Source organism: Phyllostomus hastatus, unplaced genomic scaffold (genome assembly GCF_019186645.2).
Source record: "Phyllostomus hastatus isolate PE091 unplaced genomic scaffold, TTU_PhHast_1.1 phas_contig_86, whole genome shotgun sequence".
In the NCBI taxonomy this organism is placed as follows: Eukaryota; Metazoa; Chordata; class Mammalia; order Chiroptera; family Phyllostomidae; genus Phyllostomus; species Phyllostomus hastatus.
Genome location: NW_025333977.1, coordinates 67524564 through 67545223, shown reverse-complemented (window position 1 = coordinate 67545223; position 20660 = coordinate 67524564). Strand labels below are relative to the sequence as shown.

The following is a 20660-nucleotide window of genomic DNA, read 5'->3' as shown; positions in this document are numbered from 1 at the left end:
AGGGAATACTCAAAATAGATGCAGGCTTATCTAGCCCCAAATGTGCCCCAGATGGCACCCTAAGAATCTGATTTTCCAGAGAGTCGACTTTAATTGTCTTGTTAGGAAAACTTCCACAGATGTCCTTTCAGATGGCATAATAAACTTCTTTGCTTAGTAGGCACATATCCATTTTAGGTCTAAACATGTATATCTCTGTAAATTGTCTTGTTTCCAGACTTTCATAATCCCAGTCAAATTAAGTAGCTCCCATCTAAAGGGTATCCTGACTGTCTCCATATGCTGGGAACTGTGTTTGGCCTTCAGGATGTTAAGAACAAGTAGGTCAGGGACTCTGTAAAACTTGGTCTGGTAGGAAAGGCTGATGCATGAACTAACAACACAGTTTGATACAAGTTGTAACTGCTCAATGAACAACATGCTGTGGAGCACTGAGGAATCCAGAAACAGAAAAGTCGTCTGCTCAGTAAAGTACCCACAGGGGAGGTGCAAAGGCAGTGGGTAATAGAGAACAGGGCATTTTTGGAAAGCCATGTTCTGGTTGTTCTTAATGTAAAGTTGGAGCACGGGCACTTGCAACAGGCAGAGGGAATCCTGCTGGAGATGAGACAGACCAGATGCTAGTGGATGCCTGACTGTGAAGAACCTGCCTGACCTGTTACAAACTCTGACCTTTGTCCCATTAGTGCTCAGGCAGGGGACAAGCACATAGCAGGAGGATGACAGAATGTGGAAAAACACGTGGAATCTGGGGACTGGTGGTAGAGGGAATGTGAAGGGGGAGGTGGTACCAGCTCAGCGCAGATACAGGCCACACAGAGCAGACTGGATGGGAAGAGAGGACACCATGCACGCTACTGAGATTTTCCACCCATAAAATCTAGTTCAATTACTCAGAGTCAAGAAACAAATGGTAATGATCCAAAAACAAAGAAAAGATGGAAAGATCATGAACACCTGGAAACTATAATAGATTATAACTTTTATTAAGTCTCAGACGCTGCAGGAATAGATGGATTAACAAGGCACAGCCGTGCTGTTACGGCTTTAAATGTCAGTAAGAGAAGCAAGCATGCAAACAAGATAAATATATGATCTGTGTGTTCAATGTAAGGAAATTCTAAGGTTTCCTCAGGACAAAACAGAGCCAAAAGTAGAAAATAAAATAATACTGTACAATACAGAATTGTGACCTATATACCTATGAATATCTATACAATAATAATGTCTCAAATAGTTATTTTTAAAATAAGTTGGTTCTTATCTCTTTTTTTCTATTTTATTAGATTATCTTTTGCCAAGGTTGTTTACAATTCAGTTTTTAAAAACTAAATGTCAATTAATACTGGTCCACTTAAGCTCAAATCAAAAAGAGCTTGTCAAAATACATGTAAAAAGAACGTGTTACAGGGATTTGGGGCATAATTAAGAATAATACTGCCCCTGATGATTTTATAAGTGTATTATGTAATTACAACCTATTTTGAATGACATACCTAATATCTACCTACACATACAACAAGCATTTAATTTCAGTCTCCTAGTCCCTGCTTCCAGATTTCTGAAATTCCACTTATTTAGGGCATTTACAGGGCTTTCCATGCTTACTGCCTTAGTGAGATTGTAAATGAAAAGGTAAAAATTTCTTTCCAATACAAATGCTCTGCAGAAAATATAACTCTGGGACCATGAGATTAAAGCAGAACTCAGTACCTTCAAGTAGCTGTAATTACTTCCCCACTGAAAATACACACCGAATACCAGAAAAACACCCTTGTAAGTCAGCACACAAGTTACTTTGCATTGAGCCAACAGTTGGAGAATTTAAAGCTGAAATCACTAACAGAAGTTAATACCTGACACTTCATAAAACTTTCTGAAACTTATATATCCTGTGTTTAAGTTTCATGAATCTTATTGCTAAACCAAAATTTCAAAATGTGTTGGGTTTTAAGGCAAACAACACATTTTAAAATTTTGGTTTAGCTATAAAAAGTGCTGCTTCAATTAAAGCTGTCCCCATGTCTTCTTGAGACTGAGAGAGTCCCTACTGAACTGGTGCCTGGCTTCTTCCAACCGCTCTGCTTTGACTGGTTCTTCCTGGGTTAATCTGTTCGGAAGTCCTTCAGCAAACCTCTCTCGGGTGATAAATACAATGAAGAGTTACTAACACGGATATAGTTATTCATGGTGAGGTTCATGCAACCCCTTCTAATTCTTAGGGTATGCTAAGCTCATATGCCAGCAAACCACTTTCATCTCCTGTCCACCCTGTCTAATCCTTAACCCTGTATCATTCAGTTCTCCTTTCCTTATCTTATACTCCCACCAGCCCTCACAGATACATTTCTGCTGTTTAACACGATGGTTGGCTGTCCTTTTGTCTAACTAGAATTTGAACCCATTAAATTAAAAACTATTCCATTTATTTCTCTATCTCAGAGCCTAGCCTTGTGCCTGGCACTGTGAAGGCACTCAAGTATCATTTGCTAAATGAATAAAAAAAATAATTGGTATCAAACAGATTCTCCATTTGTGCCTGCTTACCTTAATCGGAAACACTGTTCCATTGGAAACAATGTAATAATACACAATATTCTTTTTTTCTTAATGAAATGCATGAGAGTATGTGTGTGTATAAACATGTCTCTTGAAAAAATATGCCGTCCACTCTCAATTCTGCATCATTTTCTCTAAAGGTATGAGAAGAGGAGAGGGGCCAGAGGGAAGAAAATTATTCAACAGGAACAAGGTAATTTTCAGTTGATTAAAAAATGAAACATCAAAAATTAAAATAGAGTAGATAAAGATACTTAAAACAATGGATACTTAGATGTCTGGTTGGTAAAAACGAACGAACAAAAACAGAAGAGGCTCAAAAGGTTTGGAGTGGTACCCTCAGACTCTTAAAAATACAAGGGAAAGAGAAATACATTTAAATTCTAATAATCTCAAACCATACGAAAGATGACAAGCATTTCCATTGTTCTCACAATGTAACCCCCTTTGGAATATTTCAATAGCGTATTTTTAGAAAGCACACATTTTACTCAAAGCAGGGGTGAGGGGCAGGATTCATAATCACACGTAGGCACAAAAAAGACCACCTTGCATTTTCTTAAAAATAGCTCCATCTTACTTAGCTAACAGAACTTTGGAAATTAGTCCTTCAAAATAGCCCAGATAAATATCGAGGTCAAAATAACACAGAAGCTCCTCAGTTTGGAAGCAACCTTATTCAGAGCATAGGGGAAAATGAGGACCCAACATACAGCCATTCAGTATCCACCTACTTTACACCAGACACAAAAAAACAGTGTGCCATGGAAAAAGGGGCATGTTCACATTCCAGAGGTCAAATAGTTTACGGAGAGGAGAACCCCTATCTGGTCAGTTAAGATATATTATTAGTTTTTATTAAATTCTAGCACGAATCCCTAACCCCTAGCAGATAAGAAGCAGAAAACGGCACAAGTATGTACAGTCTCACTCACTCAACAGGCAGGCCCTGCACCCATTTTAGGGGCCCGGCAGCGACTTGGTGCTAGGGGTGGAGCAGTGAACACACCAGATAGAGCCAGTGTCCCACTCCTTCAGAACCCCCATCCAGATGCCCCACAATCGCCTGGCAACTGTGTTTATGAAGCAGATTTCTGGGCCCAGTTGGCATTGATTGTCAAGAATGCCAGCTGGCATCGGGCCCAGGAATCCACATTTTCTTTTCTTTGTTTTTAAATCCTCACCCCAGGATATGTTCAGTGAGTTTGAGAGGAGGAGGAAGGGACAGAGGGAGGGATGGGGGGAGAGAGGGGGGAGGGGAGTGGGGGAGGAAGGGAGGGGGGAGGAAGGGAGGAAGAGAAACATTGATTGGTTGCCTCCAGCACAAGCCCTGACCGGGGATGGAACCCACAACCCAGGTATGTGCTCTGACTGGGGATCAAACCCGAAACTGTTTTAGTGTACAGGATGACGCTGCAACCAAGCCAGGGCAGGAATCCACATTTCCAACAACCGACTCCTCCTTGCCTGGGTCACTCTGATACAGGTGGCCCTCTGACCACATTTTGGATAAATGACGGTCCTAGAACATTCTATATGAAGCTAAAACCAACAACTGAGAGTTGTACAGGGAAGAGAAGAATCTGGTCAGAAGGCTCTCCACTTAATATTTAAATGCATTAACTGCTGATACTTAAAGACTAGATATCAATTACTTAGAAAACTCACTCCTGTTGGAAGGCATTACCCATTTTCCCACACTGACGTCTGACAGAGCTCCCAGCCCCAGCAAAGAGTTGCTGCCCTAATAGCATGCTGAGCATCTCACAAGTACGGTGTGAGACCAGCAGGAGAAAATCCTGGTCTGCCAGAGTACACCACAGATGGAAGTGCAGGGACTCAGCTGGGCCTCTGCCACGGTCAGCTCCTCGTGTGGTAAGAGTGCAACTTCCTCGAAGGTCAGCAGAGAGCCTTGCAGGAACAGGGCACACATTGCCCTCAGAGTCGGGTGGAGGCACAGAGAGGCAGCATAAAGCTCTTCACTCTCTCCTCCCCTGGAACACAGCTGCCTCTTCCTCAGTCTTTTCTCTCACACACCAATACTGGGCCACATCTGAAAAACCTGGAAATGTTAAAGAACTGAATACAGCTTCTGTAACTGTCTTCTGGAGGCTGGCCTGCTTTCTACAGATGCGAGAGTCTATGATTCCTTGCTGTGCCCAGAAAGGAGGCAATCTTAGGTGCTGAAGACATCACTGGCAGTAATTCTGAGCATCCTGAAACGCAAGGGCACTTAAGAAAGGGGAGTCCCTGATTTGGGGTGCCTGACATCTAAACACCCCAGCCCACTGTCCACAGGGATTTTCCACCACTCCTAGGTTCCTCTGCTGAGGATTTCCCTCCTCTCCTTCCTCTCCGTCCCATTCAGCCTGCCGCTGGACGAAATTATCTTCCCACTCTAGGCTTTCACTTCCGCCATCCAGGTGTGGTCTGCAGGAACTGGTTGTATCGTTAAAGACAGGGCAAGAGAATCAGGGCAAATCTCTCCATCACGTTCTCCTCCCCCAGTGACAAAACCGCTGGCTCCAGAGGCCTGGCCCCCTAAACAGTGTCTCTCTCTATGACAACTTTAGTAGGCTTCCCCGTCCTGGCATGCTGGTACTCACCGCAGAGCCCACCTGACACAGCTACTACCATGAAAGCCAGAATCTGGCTTTCCCTCAAAATGTGATCAATTTGTGCTTTGGCCCTCCAGGTGGGGACTTCACGCTGAAGGACTAGATGAAAAAAGTAATATGGTACAAAAAGGGGTCTTTTACCTACCCACCCCCATTCCCACGGTCACTAGTAGCAAAATGCTTTGCAGAAACTCAAAATAGACATGTGTCTGTGTTAGGGACAGTCCCTTAGAAACATGCACCCTTCTGGATCTGATATTTCAAATATGTAAGTTGAACGGGTCAGAGAGCTGAACAGGTCAGACCAGCTCTCTGCCAGATCTAAAATCCCATACGGTCCTCCAATAGTAGGGTCGGTGGAAAAAGAAACAGGGAGCCTGGCCCCGAGGCTTTCGTGCTCAAGGAAGAGACTATGACCAAGAAACCAGCTCAGAATCAGCATTAATGCTAGGGCATCACAACAAAGAGGCAGAAACTTCTCCTGCCCCTCGCTTTACAGTCACTGAGGCCACCTCTGGGCCTACCCTCTCTTCCCTTAGACTCCATCCCCTCTGCCTTCTATTAGGTCTGTAAATACATGGCAGGGACTCCACGTCCACACCCTCCCCAAGGGTCTGCTCATGTCTTGAGGACCATTACACTACTTTGCGAATTTTTTTCTTAGAACTACAGCTTCACATGACAACCCTGGCATTCTCTGCCCAGTGACATACTGTGGGTACACTATGGGTCAAACTGGCTTTTCTGCACTGGCCTGAGCTGCATCCAGCATCTCCAAACCTGCTCCTATGGGGATAAAGTCAGAGTTCCACACTGATGAGTCACAAACAACCATCTGGAAAACTGTCCATTCATAAATGGTGACAGCCAGTGGTTGGGTAGTACTTGTATTTTTTTAATGACCATTAACAGAATATAAAACAGGTGGTTACGGCACTATTTCTGGGTTTGAAATTAAAAGGTAACTAAAAGCTGCAATCAAACAGCATGTATTTTAGTTCAAACATCTGGCACTGGAATTTCAGAGCTCTTTGGAGAAACGTCGGGAGAAGAGAGGAAAGGTAATAGACATAATTATGAAGCTCTGCTGCTTTGCAATCTAGACTCTTCTGACAGCCCTTTCTCCATGATGTCGGCTCCTCTCCTATAATTTAGGTGCCTTCCTTGAGGCTAATTTACTTCCTGTCCCCCATCTGACACCCCTAAAACAAGACCCCTAATTACAGTTCAGCCACAAACTACAGAGCGAGAATTTCAGTATGTGATATGCAGCTGAGCTGTCTGTCTATGCATGGCATTACTAACTGCTCTATTCTCCTGAAGTCCTCTACCTCATACCTGTAGATTTTTTGAACGTTTGTGACCCACCCCACAAGAATTAATGCCCTGAAATCTCTTGCTGTAATGTGAACTCAAACAGTATCCTAGCTGCCTTCTAAAATGGGCCACTCATTCATATCCCATGCAACCAACTGTCCTGAGGGAGAGCCAAGGACAGGAGAGGCTGTGCCTTCCCAGAGCCCCCAGAGCCTGACCTGCCTCACCTCCAACCTGTAGTTCAAGTCCTTTCCCCTCTGTAAATTCTTCCACACACTAATAAAGCAACAATCTATGGGAGAGTACACATGCACACACACACACTCATGCCTAAGTGATACTTTCAAAAAGTAAACACAACCCCCAGTCCTTGTCACAGCCTACCTCTGTGGGCCCCTGGCTCCCTCCCCCAAGCTACCAGCATCCACTCTCCCTCCTGTCCTGCTGTCTGCCCATTCTGGCTCCTGGGCCATCACCATCCTGCCCCAGGACCTTGGAACTGGCTGTTCCCTCTGCCTGGAAAGTTCTTTCCTCCTATTTGTTTGGGTCCCACTCCCAAACATCATCCAGGTCTTCACTCAGATGTTACACACAACCTCCACAACCATCCTGTCTATGGCTTACTCCAGAGTGCTACTCGCATCGTGTCCCCCCCCCCATCCCGCTTTATTTTACCTCAATGCACATTATATATTAATTTACATACCTTGCTTGTTTGCTGCCCTCTCCATGAGAATACAAACCCTATGTAAGCAAAGATACCTTTAGTTATTAAAACTAAATTCTGAAAAGTAATGACACACCTAAGATTTTTTTAAAGGATCAAGTTAATATTATGTTTATAATTTGCATAAATATGTGCACCGTTGTAGAAAATGTTACAGCACCATTATTAAGTGAAAAAAAAAACCAACAAATTTCAAGTCCCGAAGAGAGCTTTAACTCTTTGTAAAAACAGGTATACATGTAGATACGCACATAGGAAACAATTAAAAAGAATGGTACTTGTCTATGAGTGTGCTTTTCTCTTTCGATTTTCTTATAATTTCATACTTGTCTTACAAAAGCACATAATTATTATTAAAAAGACAAAAATACAAAGTACTATAATTGATTTTAAAAAGCAAATAAAAACAAGTTTGTGGAGAAGTGCAAGCAATAAATTTAGACTAGACAAATAAAAACAGTAATAGTTGATATACAATGATATATAATAGTTGATATATAATGGGGATAGTACATAACATATATGCTTGTATCATAATATACATAACATTGCTAAATGAAAGCTGTGTCTGCCCGCCCACCAGAAGAACACCATACACATCACAGCACGCACTGTCAGCCTGGCCTCACACAGCGCAGTGCCCCTGCACTGAGGAGGGCGCCCTGGCGCTCTGACAGCCAAGGCAGTAAAGGACTGAGCGTTTACATCTTACTTAACTTGTTCCCAGTAATCATGGATGGAACTGGAAAGCATTTTGCTAAGCGAAATAAGCCAGGCGGTGAAAGACAAATACCATATGATCTCACCTTTAACAGGAACCCAAACAACAAAACAAACAAACAAGCCAAATATAACCAAAGGCAATGAAATAGAGAACAGGCTGACAGTGACCAGAGGGGAGAGGGGGAGGAATTTCAGGGGAAAAGGGGAATGGTTTACAGGAACAAGTATAAAGGACACATGGCCCTGGCTGGCGTAGCTAGTGGATTGAGCGGGGGCTGTGAACCAAAGTATGGCAGGTTCGATTCCCAGTCAGGGTACATGCCTGCGTTGCAGGCCATGACCCCCAGCAACCGCACATTGATGTTTCTCTCTCTCTCTCTATCTCCCTCCCTTCCCTCTCTAAAAATAAATAAATAAAATCTTAAAAAAAAAACAACAGGACAGATGGACAAAAACTCGGGGGGGGTGGAAATGGGAGGGATGTGGGGAGGGATGGGATGGGAGTAAAAGACAGAAAACTTTGCTTGAACAACAATTAAAAAAAACAACAACAACTTTGGATCAAACCAAAAATAAAACAAAACAAAAAACCTGTGAAATTTAAAATAGTTCATTACTTGTTATAAGAAGCAGGCCAGTACAAAACATCATGATCTCCCCGCTAAGGTAGGTCCACATTTTGTATAAATTTTCACACCAAGCGTAAAGCCGACGTCTCTAACAGCACCTGGGGAAAGGACGGGAAGCCAGCCTCCGTGAGTGAGTGCGTGGTGGGGCGGTTCTTGTGCTCCCGCCACTGCCACTGCCGCGCAAGCTCCTGTTACCGAGAGCACGTGAAAGAGGCTTTCCTGAAAAGCGTGCTGTAATAATGAAACTAAAACTGTATTTTACCTAAGTCTAAAGACTGGCCTTTCATTTAATCCCCGAATGATAACAATTATTTTGCCTGGTGAGTCAAGGGAAGTGGGAAAAGATGTAACATAGCTTAGTCCTCATCCACCATAACCAGAAGTCAATATAAACTGTCTGAAGCTTACAAATCTAAAAAGAATAGGAAAGACATATGTATAGAGAAATACAAGAAACAGCCCAACTGAGATTAGAACAGTTTCCTCTGAGAAGGAAGTCTCAAGAAGGGGCTCGACAGTCCCTGCGCATCACCTTAATACTTTTTTAAGAGAGGGAGAAAGGCTCGTGCGAGGTCTGCCTCGCCCACGGGTGCACGAGTGCTTGAGCCAGAGCCCAGGTCACATCGTGCTTTGGTGCTCGTGGCGGGATCCCCTGGGACCAGCACAGGGCCCGGGACAAGTGGTGCTAAACGAATTCCTTGTAAACAATGGTGAGGATTTCAATCAAATGAACAAGTAGGATCACAGAGAGTTATTTATTTATTTATTTATTTTATTTTTAGAGAAAGGGGGAGGGAGGGAGCAAAGAGGGAGAGAAACACAGATGTGGGAAACACTGATCAGTTGCCTCTCATACCTGTCCCGTCTGGGGAACTCACCGGCTACCCAGGCATGTGCCCTGATCTGAGGGTGACCCTTGGCCCTGTGGGGATGATACCCAACCCACTGAGCCACACTGCTTGGGCCCAGTGCATTTTCATAGATGGCTTTTTCCAGTAAAACAAAAGTCTTCCTGATCCATAAGGGATATTTCTTTATTTGGTACCCTATGGAGTTTTGGCTGGTACACTAAAGCTGGAGGAGACCTTACAGATGAGAGCCACCCCCCTTACTTTACAGCCAGAGTCTGAGAGGCCTAATGACCAGCCGAGAGTCACAGTGCCACTCAACGCAGATGACAGGTGACCTCACAAAAAGGGGATGAGTCGATATTTTTGAGGCTCTGTTAACTCCACCCAATTTCACATTATAGACTGATAATACATACACCTCATTCATACCTGTAGAAAGTACCAAAATAGTAAATCATTCTGTATGAATACTACTTCCATGTATTTATAGTCTTAATTTTAACTTTTCAAATATGTAAGTTGAACAGGTCAGACCAGCTCTGCCAGATCTAAAATCCCATACGGTCCTCCAATAGTAGGGTCGGTGGAAAAAGAAACAGGGAGCCTGGCCCCGAGGCTTTCGTGCTCAAGGAAGAGACTATGACCAAGAAACCAGCTCAGAATCAGCATTAATGCTAGGGCATCACAACAAAGAGGCAGAAACTTCTCCTGCCCCTCGCTTTACAGTCACTGAGGCCACCTCAGGGCCTACCCTCTCTTCCCTTAGACTCCATCCCCTCTGCCTTCTATTAGGTCTGTAAATACATGGCAGGGACTCCACGTCCACACCCTCCCGAAGGAGTTCATTCTTTCTTTAGAGAATTTTTGCCAACTCAGGATCATAAATTCTCTTTCTCTCCTCTCTTTTATACGCAGATATTCACTAGGTTTTAAGCCTTTTTCTTTTTGCTCATATAGATAATTCACATTTTTTAAGTATATAAAGGTATAAAATGAAGGCTCCCTTCTCTTCCTCAGTCCTTCATCCTCTTCCATCCCCTCCAAATAGTTAACACCACACTAGTAACACATATTTCACACTCTCCCATTTTTTATTTACAAGTCAGGAGCATACTATACACAACAGTTTGCACCTAGCTTTTTTTTATTAGAATGGGGATAGGTTAATTTTATTTTATTTTATATTTTTTAAAGATTTTATTTATTTATTTTTAGAGAGGGAAGGGAGGGAGAAAGAGAAAGAGAGAGAAACATCAATGTACGGTTGCTGGGGGCCGTGGCCTGCAACCCAGGCATGTGCCCTGACTGGGAATCAAACCTGTAATGCTTTGGTTTGCAGCCCATGCTCAATCCACTGAGCTACGCCAGCCAGGGAGCATCTAGCTTTTTAAAAGAATTTAATGTATCTTGGTAATATTTCCTTATCAGTACATAAAAAGGCTTCTTACACTTTGTGACAGCTGTGTAATAACATTCCATTACATGGATGTACCATGATTTACCAATTAGTCCACTACGGATGAGATATGACTTTATGTTTCACCTTTCGATTATTAAAACAACATCGCAATGACTGAACTTGTATAGACAACTTTGGGCCTGTTCACAAATCGTGTACGTCCGATGGAATTCTCACAGGGGAAGTGCTGAGTCAGAGCAGGTGACTGGATGGCACGGAGAGAACTTGTCTACTTTCCCTCCACAGTGCTGCATCGATCTCCACTCCCCCGGTAGTGTCTCAGGTCCTGCTTTCTCGCATCACACTCATTGTGTGTATCAAATAGGTTACATATGGTATCTTGCTACAGTTTAAATTTATATCTCTATGGGAGGAAACTGACCCTTTCTGTGTTTGAATATAAATTTACAAATTGTATAAATATATACATCTTACTTTCCTTTCTCTCAATTGCCAGGACCATAAATTCTTTATTGTACAGAGAGAGCACTGACCCAGGCCATCTGGGCAGAGGGCCAGCCATGCGCCATTGTCTTTTATTTCCATTCAAAACCTTTTTCTAAGCCCAGCCTTTTTGTTTTTTAATGGGTCTTCCCAAATTCAGCAGAGGAAGCTTAATGCTAAAGGCTTTGAATTCAGGAAGGAGAATTTGACCCCTGATTCTGTCAGAGATGCCGAGAGTTTGTTTGATTAGCTATTGAACTTCTCCACGACTTAAATTATATATCTGTAAAATGGAGTAAAGATACCTCTCTCATAAGGCTGTTCTGAGGATTAAGTGAACATAAATGTAGGGGTGGGCAAAAGTAGGTTTACAGTTGTTCATATGGAAAATAATACAATAATTAATAAATAATAATACAAGAATAAACTCGGTGTTTCGCACACTCATCACTTTTGTCATCACTAATCTGGTCAGGCAAAAAACCACCCAACTAAGCAAAGAGCTGTTTCATTGCTTCCAATTAAATACTCCCAGGGGTTAAATATTGAGGGATAATCCTGCTGCATTTGTACCATTACTTGGCCACTCACTATTGACAACTAAATAACTATTGAGTTATTTCTGGCTGCAAACTTCAATTTGTTTCTCTATTGACATGAAGCTATTCTGTGTAAGGATCTCCACTCACTTAGACTGTCGATTCCTGGAAGGATGTGCTTTTTTGCCTCCACCTCTAGGACTTGCTGAGCCTGCGGAGTTGAGGAGCAGCAGGAGGGACAGAGGGAAAGGACTTCCACTGACCTGTTGGCACAGTTACTGCCACATTGCTCCCCTGTACTGGCTCAGGAAAGCATGCAAATCAAACCCTGCTCAGAGAAAAGTTAATAATGTGGGAAGGTATTTTGAAAGCCCAATTGAAGTTCTCATACAAAATTCAACAGTCATGAAACAGTGAGTGTGTTCTCGACCAAACAATCCACACACACCAAAAACAGGGTTAGCTTATCATGAGAGCAGAGAGACACATGTTTATCTCCTCCATTAATTATGACCTCTTTAAGGACAGTTTTGGTCATTCATTCATTTTTGTATTCCCCACTGCTTAACACTATACTTGACACATAGCAAACACTCAATTTAATGGACTGAAAAGACTCAAAATAAATATGACTTCTTTAACTTTTATTTCATGCTGATCTTCTCTTCAGGAAAGAGCCCGAATTATTTTCCCTGAGTTTACATTTTCATCAACCTGTGTTTTGTTTTGCTAACACAGTTGTGTTAGCACTTCTGGTATATCTGGGCTTCAGTGTAATTCATCAGAACTCTAGTTAGGAAATACTTTATCCTGAGGGAATATTCTCCTCTTACTTTACAAAATTTGCTATTACCTTTTTAATGAAAAAGAAAACACCAAAAATGCTACCACTGTTTCAATGCAGTTAGAAGTTCTGATCACAAATTTACTGCAGGCCAATCCGAGGCACGGGTACAACTCTGACACATCTGGCAAACGACTGAGTTCATTTTCAAGGAATGCCCTCAGTGAGAAACAGAACCCTCAGAGTAGCCAGCTGCCACACACCCTGTTAAACCCAAAAGAAAGATATTGCACTTGGAAAAAAATACTGCAGTTTCATCACTCTGAAACAGCCCATATTTCTACTTCACTGCCAGGAGTGGGTTCTGTGCTTTCCATTAACCTGCTCAAGATTCTTTGAAAAACACACCACTGAGGACTTCTGGAATTTTCCAGTTGCCTTTAATTACCACAGGTATGTACTGCTGATGTGGGCCTTCAACACCACACAGGTATTTCCTGTTCAACTAAATTAGTTACTATTTTCTATAATGCTTTCGAACCAATGAAAATAGAGTCACCACGAACATTCAGAAAACAAAGCTCCCTTTCCTCATACAAAGTACCAACATTGGTTGGTATTTTACCTTGAAGGCCAACAGATCTCATGCGTTGGGACACTACTGGCAATTTTTATGAGAATATCTTCTATACAACAAGACACGAGCATCCTGGCATCACCCATGTAATAACTTCAGGTATGTTGATAAGCAAAAACTCTCTGAACTTTAAATTGAGAGGCAAACACTCTCTTAGAGACATTTAAGATCCTCCATGTTTCTAAATGCTCAAGGATGGGGTGTGTACTAGCCGAAAACCACTAATAAGTGCTTTAAGGCCCCATAGACAAACAGAATCTCACTCTTCACCTGACCTAGGTAAGGAGACACCAAGTTGAATGACATAGCCGCTGTCTTTGAGTCTAGTGATGCTGACTTACCTTCTATCAATAACAGTATATTGGGACACGCAATGGATCAGCCCAAAAGAATATATCTGAGATGGGCCACAATGCCACACATCCTTGATCAAAATAAAGAAAGGTCCAGTTTAGTTAAATATTAATGTGCTTTGACAGAGCATAGCTCAGAAGGATGGTGGATAGGATGGAATGAGAAAATGAAGCAGATCTTTTGTGCCAGGGAACCCTATGTTCCAATCTCACCCCTGACCCTTATTCCTCTCCCATCTTGCGATAAATCGCTGTCCACTGGGACTGGCATCATTCCCCCTCCCCCTAACATGGGTGGGGTTTGGGATTACTCCAATGACTGGAGGATGCCACTGGCAATTAATGGGCAGGGTCACAGATGCTAAAAATCTTGACGAAGACAGGCGAGTCCAGTGCAACAAAGAATTGTTCCACCCAACACGAGGAAGTTTCCACCATTAAGAACTCTCCCGCCCTTGGTTTCCTTAATTATCAGAATAGTGGTAAGCATACCAAGCTTGCAGGCTGAGGGTGAGGTTGAAGTGAGATGCTATAAATAAAAGCACTAGTCCAGAAGTGCAGGCAGCCCATGATAAATGCTATTCTCACCTTCCTATCCCTCTCCCGGGTCACACACATTGTACAGAGTCCATTACAAACAGGTCTGTTATGTGTGGTACAGCAAAGAAAGAGTTGAGCACTTTCCCAAAGCAGGTCTCCTCCAAATTTCACATTTTAGCAGTACCTGTTTAACAGGTTTTTGCAAAAAATTTCTAAACTTTAAATCAAGAGCCAACCCACTCTGTTAGAGACCTTGACAATCCAGGTCCAATCTAACTTTTTTACCATCTCTTTCACTGCCTCTGTTACAGCCCCTAACCGACCGTAACCACCTGCAGGCCCTGGCTCAGCACAGAAGACCTGTTTCCAATTTATCGTTATCTTCCCGTCTAAATTCTCTACCTAAGGAAATACCACTAATGCCTTGAAGGCTCTACTAAAAACCATGTCCACCACAAAGCCCCCCATGTTCTCCCCCATCACTTCTAATGAGCCTGCTCCCACTTGCCATAAACTGGGCTAAACATGATAGCAGTGATTCTCAAACTGGGACCACAGAACTTAGCCTTCCTCAAGTATCCTATATAAAATCTCAATTGCAGTTCTCCTTTCTATACCGTGATGGGCAAAAGTAGGCTTATGGTTGTGAGTATGCAAAACAGAGTTTATTCTTGTATTATTAATTATTGTATTATTTTCCATAGGAACAACTATAAATCTACTTTTGCTAACCCCTGCATAATCTAAAATAAATGAATATAAGCACTTTCTGGATCTGGCCAACCACCTAAGAGATGAGTGCTAAGACAAGCAACTGGAGTGCCCACGCTGGAATTCGCATATACAAGTGTCAATGCTAACAGGCTTCTTTAATTGCTAAGGGTTAATTAAGAGACTAGAACAGCAGCAAACTCAATACACAAATGATGTACTCATACCACATGAAGTCCAGATAATTTACAGCACACCATGGAAGGTCTATATCCTTACCACACCAACCAATGCATGTCTGAATGGACTCCTCTGCATCTAAAATCACCAGTACAAAAGATAAACCTGGCTCCCACTAAATTAAAAGTTTTTACTGTCTCTAAGAGAAACAGCCAAAATACCCTTTCATTTTGAAATAAGATCACAGTGACAAATCACAATTCTGTTTCCAATCTTGTTAACACCAGGGTGTTGTGTTACTCTGACATTTGGTACCACTAAGCATTTCCATTTGTTTCATGAAACTTTCAATAAAGGCTTTGTTTGTGTTTATATCCTTGAAAAGAAAGATTTAAACTCATATAAAAGGTAAAACACCCACACAAAGGATTGTCTGCTATCCCCATAACATCTGGCAAATTCTTAAAAAGATGAGGACAAAATTACTGTTTATATAAACACAATTAAAATTTTCATTGTCAAAAAGCCACAGGGTGTGCCTGTCTGGAGGTAATGAGAGTAGACAAGTGTAAGTAGGCAAGAGACTAGTTAGTTGGTAGAGTGGTTAGCTCCAGAGAGATTAGATTTTAGAAATGTCTAAAAGCCAAAATAGTGCAGAAGGGCAGGCAGGGTTTCAGGACAACTCTGATAGGAACCTGCAATTGGCCTACCTCTTCTTTTCTGCCAAAACTCGAGTTTGCACCTTCTGCTGAGTCTACCTGGGATTTCTTTTAAACACTGCTTCCATAATATGAGATTGTCATGTTCTCCCAGTGATGGCAAGCACCTCAGGCTCTCGGCCCACACCCGCAGATCTGACATTCTGGTTGAGCCCTGTCAGACTTCACAACTATTTTTAACTACTGTGTAACTTTGCACTTTAAATTCTCCATTAACAGTCACGGTAATAAGAGCTGAAACTTTCCAGGAGAAGTCTACCAATTTAGTAGGAGCTTTCTTGAAAAGATGTGGGATTTTATTAACAGATGGTAATAAGGCAAAGGTTCCACAAGTAGGGAAACTGAGGAACACAAAACCGACTAAATCAAATCACAAAACAAATACAAATGGGACCAGCTCAGTCACAATTACAGTTCTCTTTCCCATCCAGTTTTCTTTGAAGCTCTCTAAGAAGTCTTTTAAATATGAAATTTATAATACAGCTTTCTGAAGCCCGTCCTTCCAATCACATGGGTTACACACTCTTCCAGCACAATTTGGGGAAGGAGAGAGTTTAAGTCTCCCTTCTCACCAACAGTTTAAAATGGGAAGTAGAATTTACTTTTAACCCCTCTTCCTCCTTCAGGACGGGTGAAAAGACTCCGAAAAGGGTTTTTTCAATCAGACGCGTCTAAAAAAATTGATTTTTACAGCAGGTATTGGAAGGAGAAAAGGTTACAGAGAAGGGACACGTTTTCATGACTGAAATCAGGCAGTTCGAGTACTAGTTTCTGGATTGTTTGGGAAAGGAAAGGTTTCCGAAGAGAGATAGGAAAGAAAGAAAGGGAGGCAGCACCATTTAAACGTCCAGGTAATGGTAAATAAAACTAGCGAGATTTTCATACGTTGGTGAAGTCTTGGAAACTCAATGTCACCATTTTTTAAAAAATCGTTTTTTGAGAACATTTAAATAAGCCGGCAAAATAGCAGCTGCGGGGTGGCGGCCCCAAGCTTTGCCTTCCCCTCGACCCCGGCTGAGGGCTCCGCTGCTCACTTCGGTTTCCCATTCCAGCCGGTGGGGGACTCAATTCTGCCCCTGGAGCAGCGAGTAGACACCAGTGCCGACGGGGACCGAACCCTGCCCGAGGGAGGTGGGGAGCGCACTGGCTGAGCAGGGCCCACAGGGGATGCACCCGGCCTCCAGCCGCCAGCTGCGCACACATTTAGCAAACCCCGGAGAAGGGACAGATTCGGTCCAGGAACTGGGCGAGGAGGAGGAAACTTTAGCAATGGAGGAAGGAGAACAGAAAGTGGCGAGCCAAGTGCAGCCAGGCAGGAGCACGGCTGGCACTGGGCTGGCGGGCAGGCGGGCAGACGAGGAGCCCCGGTCCCGTGAGTCTGCACAGGGCCCCCATCCCGGACGCCCCGAGACTCCCACCTGGCAGTGCCCCAGCCTGCAGCTGGCGAGTGGCTGGTCCCCTGCCTCTCCTCGTCTTCCTCTTCCTTGTCCCGGGAAGGGCTCCGGGAAGCAAAGAACCGGGAGAGGCTGTGCCAGGGGGCGCCACCCCTCCTCCGGCCACCGGACATCTCCTTGGCGCGACTGCTAGTCCTGGGCGTCTGCGGAGAACGGGCAGGGTGGTGCCCTGCGTCTGTAGCCCAGCCAGGCACCGCAGGACCCGGGGAAGGCTACACCGACCCAGGGCGGACTGCCGGCGTGGCTCCGTCCATCCGGGTGGGAATGGTGCGTGCTCCTCGCACTCCCAGAGCTGTGGCTCCAAGTGCGGCTTAGGGGCTCCGCCTGCCGCCCCCGCTGGCCCGCCCAGGGGAGGAGCCAGAGGCCTCTGCCCCGCCCTGTCCCTCCTTCTGGGTTCTCGCTGTAGGCACCGGCCGAGACCCCCAGGAACAGGCCACCCGCCTAAGCGAGTTTCGGCTGCAGCCTATTTGGCTTAGCGCTCAATTTTGACTTTCTGTTACTGATTTGTTTTCTAGCCCCCAGTTACTGCATGGAACATAAAAGAGGTTTATGAACTAACATTTGTGAAAGCACCTGTTAAACTGCAGTGCCAGAGTGACCTGAGCTGTTTTGCAGCTAACAAACAGGTCCTCCGAGTTTTCACCCAACCTGCAAATGAGGAGGTTACCCTAGGGTCCGGCCTCAGAAGTGAAGGAGCTGCCTCTCAGGGTTTGTCAATGACCCGTTTCTTGTTCGGCTAGCTTACTTAACGTGTGGAGTAACTTTTTTTCCTAAGCCAGATGTGCTTTAAATTTCTCATACTTCATGTTACATGCTACTGCTATGCGAACCCTCATACAAAACCCGACATGATAAAAAACAAGTATGATTCACCCTGGTTGGTGCGGTTCAGTGGATTGAGCACAGGTCTGTGAAACAAAGGGTCACCAGTTCAATTCCCAGTCAAGGCACATACCTGGGTTGCGGGCCAGGTCCCCATGAGGGGGTGCTCCAAAGGCAACCACACATTGATGTTTCTCTCCCTCTCTTTCTCCCTCCCTTTCTCTCTCTAAAAATCAATAAGTAAAATCTTTAAAACAACAAGTATGATTCGAACTTCTAAGTGCTGAAACAACACAGTAGTATGGATTTTTGTTTTTTAGTTTTTCACAAAAAACTTTTTGTAAGTACAAAAAGCTGTACCTAATTAATGTAGACAGCTTGATGAGTTTGGAGATAAATGTATACTGTGAAAACATCATTACAATCTATGCTATCACCCTATTCATTACCTCAGAAAGTTTCCTCCTGCCCTCTTACTTATTATTACATTCTGTGATAAGAACACTTCATTTAAGATCTGCCCTCTTAGCATATCTTGAGTATACAATACAGTAGCATTGACTGTAGGCGCTATGCAGCGCAATAGGACTCTAGGACTTGCATAGCTGAAACTTGGGGCCCTTTGACAGACCCCTCCCTGTTGCCTCTTCCCCTTGCCCCTGGCAAACACCATTCCAATTCTCTGCTTTCATGAACTTGACTATTTTAGAGTCATCATATAAATGGTACCACATAGTATTTGTTCTGTGTCTGACTTATTTCACTGATGCAGTAATATGGATTTTCTTATTTTTTATTTTTTATACTCTAGTGTCCAGTACAGAAAGCATTGTGAGCCATTCACCCCAGGGGGTTCGTTTCAGTTAATTTTAAAGCTAAACTACCCCTCAAAGGGTATAGAAATCAGAAAAGTGATATGGCATGCTTGTTCAATAAAGGTCTTATATAAATAAATGACTTCAAAATGAAATGTCCAAGGCAGCTTTGAATTGGGACAGGAAGAAACCTCTCTTAGGGCCACCCCTCTAACTTTGGAGGAGGAGGCTGTTTACGAGTAGCTTCATCCTCTGTAAGCTCCAGGTTATTTCAGCACCAGTTGGTGGCTGTTGAGCCTCTCTGCCACCCCAAAGCTGCCTCCTAGAAGCTCCTTGGTTTCTACTAACTGAAACAGAGCCCAAGGCACTCACCCTAATTTGTTCAGGCTCCATTTAACCCACCAAAGTTAAATCAGCCCCGTTTCCTTCAACTGGGTTTATCCAAGACCATCTCTCAAGACTGACCACTGTGTTCTCTTTTGCAAATCTTGCTGCCTTCTCTGAAAGTCTGAAAAAATAGGAGAAGGCTAGAATAATATACTAGAATAAGACAAGTAAATCTCCCAATTCTAACCTTATTGTTTTAGGGGAGAATCTCCATTAAAGGTTCAGAGAAGCCCAGGAAGCCCAGGGAATAGGAAAGCAAGGAAGAATATGAACCAATCTGTTCCCTCCAGCTCGAAGGCCCAGAGAATTATCTCCCCAAAAGAAAGTTAAGTGACTACCAGATGTGTTTCCCACTGTACTGTAACCAAAGCAGTTTATACCCCTAATGTCTGTCCATAGGGGGGATCGTTCACAAAGTTTTTCTAAGGATAAAAGTGGGTGGGAGCCAGTAAGATTGATTACTGAGTAATGGTTTTAACTAATAATAACATTTCTCTAAGAATAAGAATCTCTCCAAAAAATAGCTGTCAAGGAAAATGCTGTCATAGTCATATTTCTTCAATAGCCACTATCCCTGCTGAATGAGAAGGCATCAGAATCATGATGCATAAGATCCTTCATAAAAACATTCAAGTGTTGGTGGTGATACTGTGAACAGTAGAAATCATGTTAATGGCCATCCAGCTAGAATCCCTTCTATTAATGGATAGCTTGAAACCATATATGATAATATAAATGTTATTAGAGGTCCTTAAACTAACAGTTGGGCAATATAGACCAATGATTGAGATATATATTTTTTTTTCTCTAAAGCAACTAATTCATGAAAGAAACAATGACTATCTAATCTCCACTTTGTGGTAGAAAAAAGAACTGGACTGAAGTGTAATACTTATGGTGCCCTGCATCCATTAAGGAAAACTTTGTCCATGAAAAGTTAGTTTAAAGCCATAAGACAGTGACTCCTAAATTTTTATTTACTTTTCTAATATTTTTCAGTTCCTAGATGTCATGTATTCTTATATTATGAACTCATAATAACACTTCTGAATACTAAGTTCTAAGACTGAATTAGGAAGCCTGTAAACATGTGGTAGTCGTGAGGATACTAGAGATGCTAATTTAGTGCAGTTGTCTTCATTTGCTCAGTTGTTCGGAAGACATTTAATGAGAACCAACAGTAGAAGCGCATTTGCTGTGAAGCTGTTGGAGCTGAAGCCGCAAGGCCCCTCCCTAGCAGTCTTTTGCAACGTGAACTCAGGAATGTGATCACATGTACCTGTGTTTTCATGACATTTACAAAAGCAAATGTTTTAACTGAAGTTCACTAAGACCACAAGCCCTTTCTACCTGGATTTTCCTCCATCACACCATTCCTAGAGTCAGTTGGTA

General features: G+C 43.1%; 1 protein-coding gene across 2 annotated transcripts in view; it reads right to left on the bottom strand.

Annotated features, from left to right (window-relative positions):
* Positions 1-17528, bottom strand: part of CRYBG3 (crystallin beta-gamma domain containing 3) — a 121518-nt gene extending 103990 nt beyond the window's left edge. For both annotated transcript variants that reach the window (XM_045850868.1, XM_045850869.1), the window contains exon 1: positions 17209-17528. In XM_045850868.1, the coding sequence (XP_045706824.1) occupies positions 17209-17357 (149 nt within the window). In that variant the 5' untranslated portion in view covers positions 17358-17528. The remainder of the gene's footprint in view (positions 1-17208) is intronic.
* Between the last annotated feature and the right edge of the window lie 3132 nt (positions 17529-20660).